We start from the raw sequence: 6,188 nt of genomic DNA on the forward strand, positions 1-6,188 counted from the left end.
GTACATAATAACTCATTAAGTCGAGATATCTCACATTTTTATGTAGTTAATAAGCAATATTGCAAATTGTATTTCATTTTATTTAATTATTGTCATTAATGTGTAATTTTCTATGATTCCTTCTTGACATATCTGTCATTCAACAGTGCATTGTTTATCCTCCACAAAATTTTTAACTTTTTGTACATTTTTAAAATTTTTGATATATAGCTTTAATCTATTTTTGTCAAATATTTGGATGATATTTCAACCATTCTTTATTTGTTGAGATTTGCACTATGTCCTTAAATGTGTTTGTTCCACTTAAGTTGCCAATATGCAGTAAAATATAATAACTTAGGTAACTTTAGGTTAAAAGGACATGTTTTACGTTATTTTTTCCGTTAACTGTCGATCACTGAGAAAACTAAAGAAAGGAAACTAGAGGTGTAAAATGATGCAGAGCCATGTAGGAATTCTGATCTCTGGCTTGAATGCATGACTTAGGGAGCCTACTTAAATGACTCTCAGGACCACCAACCCATCAATGACACCACCTGATGAAATGGGCACAACTACACTAATAATCAACAGGAAATCTCTCAAAGAATTGCCCACCAGGTAGTACGGTTAGAGTATTTTCTCAGTTGAATTTTACTCTTTCAAAATGACTCTAGCCTTCTTGAAGTTGAAATTAAAACTAGCCAGCAAACTGGACAAATTTTCCTCAGAATTTTGGCATAATTCTTGACAGACATCTTTAAGTTACATGTTATCTGCCGACAATAAAAAATATGTAATAATATGCTTTTTGATCTAATAGTATGCCTTTTTTAAAAAAATGGTGCACATTTTGCTGCATATATATTTAAATTGTATTACGCTTTTGTTGAATACTTTCTTTAATGTGTATGAAAATAATTTCATCTCTTCTAACTAGCTTGGTTTAGCATTATTTATATCACATACTTGAATAGCTAGTTTATTGTCTTCTTACTTCCTTTTGCTTGGAATCCCTTTTTACAGCCTTAACCTAAGGTTGGCATGATAGTGAGTTCTGTTTCTCAGAAGCAGCAAAAAGAATGTCCCTGTTTTCTAATTCAATATTTTGTATAAATTATTTTATCGTGACCCTGAGACCACCAAGGCTAAAAATTATTACTGAAAGGAATAAATATTTTCTTTCATTTGTTGTTTGTGATATTTTTTGGAACTCAGGATTAAGAATTCTGTAATAATATACTTATTCCCTGTGATTGTGAGTATGTTGAATCTCTTCAAATTAAATATTTCATTAATCGCCGAGGAACTTAATTAGTGATTATAACTTTTTATTAAAACCATTTTACTTTTTTTAATTTTGGTATATGCTTTTACTATATAGAAATGTGTGGACTGAGATTTGTGCTTTTTAAAACATGGTATACATTTTTTTTCAGGCCTTCATGGCTTAAGTGTTTCTGTCAAATACTTAGGTATATTGATAAATGTGCCTTTAAACTGGGTTGACCTCTCCTGTAACTTTTAATACCCATTAATTTTTTTGTTACTTTACTATTCTAACTGTAATGTATCATGGGAAGTTTCTTTCCTGTTCCAGTTTGGTGTCCTACATGTAGTTCACTTTAGCCTAGATAGGCATCTTTTTCTATATGATTAGGAAATTTTCTCTATATTCATATTGAAACACTGTTTATGCCTTTGCCATTATACTTTTGTCTTGTCTAACTCCACTGATTCTAAGAATACTTACATCTATTCAAGCTTTCCCAATGAATTACCATACTCCACTTATATTTACTCTCTTTTTGTTGCTGGAACATAGTAATAATAATAGCTTGGAAAGGGTTTTAGTGGAAAATCACTCATGTAAACTTCATTGTTTATTATTATGAGCTGACTCCCTTTCGACTTGTAAGGGCTTGTTATCTTGGCTATTTATGTTACTTTTTTTTAAGCTGAAGCCTTTAAAAACAGAAGAAACTTCAGTGAAAATCGGTCTGTCTACATTGTGTGTACCTTCAGAGATTAATTTGCTAATGATATGAATTCAGAAGTTCTATATTGGCTCTGTTTTATCTAGCATTTCAGAGTATACATTTTCAAAGTAATGTTCAATGATGTCTTGAATTTTAGTGGAATCAGTTCTCATTACATCATTTGATTAGAGACTTATCCATTTCAAATATTTAAGTCATTCTTTGTCTTTGTTTATATTGATCAAAGTGAAACCTGGGACCTTAAAGACATTTGAGGATGGTAGCATGTGTGGATTGTAGAGGCAAAAGTTTATGTACACTGGTAAATGTTCCTCTCTGAGAGTCTGAATCTCTTGTGTGCATTAGACAGAATGAGTCCTGTACTACTATTAAAAAACTTATCTTCATCCACCACTAAGTATGGAGAGTTACTGCTCACTATGAAGGTATATCATTTCCATAACATCAGTACATACATAAGTCAGCTTTATAAACTTTCCATCTAAAGGCTTAAAGAATATTATAGAAGAGTGAATGGAGAATTTAAAAGCCATAGGATGGGAAGGAATGCTGACATTCCTGATGTTTACATGACTTTTGATTTCAGAGGAACAGTGGTTTATTGAACATAACCTACAGAAAATGAAGGTAGTCATATTCCAGCATGCGTTGCAGAAATGTTCCTGAGGCCTTTCCCCTGGGTGGAAAATGCTGGTAGATGATTGCTACTGAGGGAGAGTCACACTTCTTTGTGGATATGAAATCTGAAAATTTGTCCATTTCCCTCAAGGATGGTACTACACACAGGTGCACATTGTAGCATTAGTTGGACTGTGTACTTGGTTGTTAATTGAGAAAAGGGAATGAATTGCTGAGGAACAATTATTTATGGTTTTGGAGAGTTTCAGATGGGATTTTGGAATTTGTGTATCATTAAAATATATTACATAAATAAATGTAATTTCCAAAATATTTAACAAAACTATTCAAAATTTATGATAAGCACAACTGTCATAATTGGTTTTTGAGTTATGTAGGTATATATAATCATACTAATTTAAAACCATGCATCAGAAAATTTAAAAATAATATCTTCATATGATTGGGAACATGTTAAATTAGACTTTTGTAGCCTGAAATACCTCAATTAAAATATATTACAGTTCTACCAAGGATCCTAAAATTTGATTTCACTTTTTTTTCCCCACAGGCAAGTGCAATTGAACTGTATATATTTACAAGATGTCTACTATCCATTCATCATTTCAGAAAGATCTGGGTTGATTTACTCCATAATTATTGTGAATACATCTCTAATTTCCAGTTCAAATTTTTGTTCTTTAAGAAGTCATCACACTCATTTCCATTGTATCTGCAAGAAGTGTTCCCCTTTATACATATTGGTAGAAGTTGCTGTCATTTATTTTCTAAATATTATTCATTCTTACTTGTTTGAGATGAAATATCAAATTTTAGTTAATTTGACATTACTTCAAGACTAATGGTATTGTATATTTTTAATTGTTTGGTAGAAAAGAGGAGAAAATATTTGCCATAAGTATGTTTAATGGATATTAGTAGCTAGAATATATAATAAACCAAATAATTCACCCATAAAAAACAAATTAAAAAATTAACATATAGAAAAATTAACCACAGATGACACTCTGATAAAAAATATGAATGGTCAATACAGATATAAAATATTGTTCAATATCCTTAGACATCAGAGACAAAAAATTCCGTGTGTCTTTAATTTATTTCACTTAGAGAAGAATGGTTTTCATCAAGAAAGTAAATGTAAAATAATGGTGAATTCACAAAGAAATTAATGTTTACAGTTTCTAATAGAAAAGTCCATTGGTACAGAAATTGTAGAACTCAATACAAAAGTTCTTAAAAATTAGGAATAAAACAATGTATTCAATTACACCACTACTAGTTAACCTTCTGAAGGGCTATGAGAGTTATCACAATGTATTCACACATCATTCATCGCAGAAATCCAAGGAGAAAGTACAGTAAGTGGAGAGCAAGGACTTTTTATTTCTTTATTTATTTTGACTTTCCTTAACATGTTTTGCCTTTACATGCAAGAAACCGGCTAGACACACTATTGATTTGTAATGTTCTCCGCTGAAGTTTTCAAAGCAAAATAGATAAAAACTTTAATTATTTCTTTGGAACTTAGTTACTTTCCTGGGAAAACAACAGAAAAAGTAGTGTCACAATCCATTGGATCCAAAAGTAACATAGAGTTGGTTTCTTTAAAAGAAAATTAATTAAACAAGCAAAAAATTATAATTCAAACATTCTCTGCCCATGTGGTATGTCATGATTTCAAGATTCCTCATTCTGTTAATTATTGACCAAACACCATAGAATGTCTTAACTTCAAGGAGTGAAAATAAATGCAAGGACATCTGTGTGTGGCTTGGAGTCCAGGAAGGAGACCTATTGATTGTCCCAGATGTGGAAACATTGCCTCTTAAAGGTGAATTAATTCAGAAGAATGATGAATACATAACAACAAAATGTTAAAATAATCAAACAAGTGTAAAATAGGATTTCAATATGCTTTGTCATATATCAAAGGCTAATTCTGTAGAGCAGACAAATTTCTTCAATCCATGTTTGTCAGGAGAGAGATTCAAGTCTAGCTATTTGTGCATTCTACACTACTGAGCTAAGATTTTAACAAAGGTTCTAGATTTTAATAATTCTATTCTACATTAATTCAGCTTTATATCAATCCTTTATATCAATTCTGCTTATTCTTTATATCAACATAAGATAATATTTTATAATATTTGTGAATCAAACAGAATTTTAGACATGGTTAAATCATAAGATTTAGAGGTAAAACATCCACATTTGATAAAATACAACATTGTAACACTGTTACTGATACCTAACTCATCTAGTTATTTTTGTGTTATAAACTAAAAACTGCACTGTTTATTGTTTCTACCCTACAGCCAGTTATAAAGCAGGAAGGAAGAAATGCAAATTGTGCTCCTCTCTCCTCATGAAAACCAGCCCAGTCCTGATTCTGTCACTCTCGCCAGGGAGCACAGTCCTGAGTTCCCTTTTCTTCCCATTCAAAGATCAACGCTGAACATAAACCTCTCATCATGAAGTTGTGGCTAAACTGCATATTCCTTGTAAATATTTTAAAAGGTAATTTATGGGAAGAAGATGAGCTGAGTTTCAGGGAACATGAGTAAGAGGTGGGCATGAGTAAGAGGGATGGTGGGTGTGTGTTACATTTTATTCACTAAAATTCTCTATTATTGAAGGTATCCAGTGTGAGGTGCAGCTTGTGGAATCTGGAGGAGGCTTGGTGAAGCCTGGTGTTTCCCTGAAACTCTCCTGTGCAACCTCTGGATTCACCTTCAGTGATTATTATATGAACTGGGTTCGCCAGCCTCCAGGGAAGGGTCTGGAGTGGATTGCCTTTAGTAGAGACAAAGCTAATGGTTACACAACAGAGTACAGTGCATCTGTGAAGGGCCGCTTCACCATCTCCAGAGATGATTCCAAAAACACCCTCTACCTTCAAATGAACAGTCTGAGAGCTGAGGACACTGCTACTTACTACTGTACAAGAGACACAGTGAAGGACCTTCAGTGTGAGCCCAGACACAAACCTTCATGCAAGATTGCTCAGGGCAGAGTGGGTGTACAAGGCCAGAGAAACAGACAGGATGTATTATTGCTCCATACCCTAATTTCTCATGAAAGTTGTCTAGGATTTATAATGCTGAATCAACCGCAAAAGTCTCTACATTGGAAAGTGGCAACTTTACAGAACTGCTGAGTTTTTAGAAAGTGGTGTGTGTGAGTTTCTATTTGCCAATAGCGAATTTAAGGAGACAAGAACAGAAGATAATATAAACAGACGTATTTTTTTTGCCTGCATTAATTGCAGTTTGGCATATGTCTTTGAAACTTGTTATGCCACATTTTAAGACTATGCGACATGTATAAGATTATAAACTTATACAGTAGATGACATTATGTGGTTTCTTTGAAAAACACAAAATATTTTTAATCTAAACTGAGACTTTTTGATTACAAAAATTATTACAGCAATGTAATTCTCATATTTGGAATTTGTTTGTATAATATAAAACTATTACTTTAAACAAAATGCAAGAATGGTTATTTTTTATAAATTGGACCAGTTTAAAAAAGAATTTCCTAAAATTTGATAAAAGTCAATTTGTG

The 6,188-nt window shown here is 32.2% G+C and overlaps 1 gene segment (V, D, J or C); it reads left to right on the plus strand.

Annotated features, from left to right (window-relative positions):
• The first annotated feature begins 5,007 nt into the window (after positions 1-5,007).
• Positions 5,008-5,835, plus strand: LOC125411368 (immunoglobulin heavy variable 3-72-like). The segment is given in 2 exon segments: positions 5,008-5,138; positions 5,258-5,835. Coding segments are annotated over 2 exon segments (567 nt in total).
• Positions 5,836-6,188: the final 353 nt, after the last annotated feature.

Source organism: Myodes glareolus, chromosome 11, assembly GCF_982192425.1.
Source record: "Myodes glareolus chromosome 11, mMyoGla1.1, whole genome shotgun sequence".
NCBI classification, from domain to species: Eukaryota; Metazoa; Chordata; class Mammalia; order Rodentia; family Cricetidae; genus Myodes; species Myodes glareolus.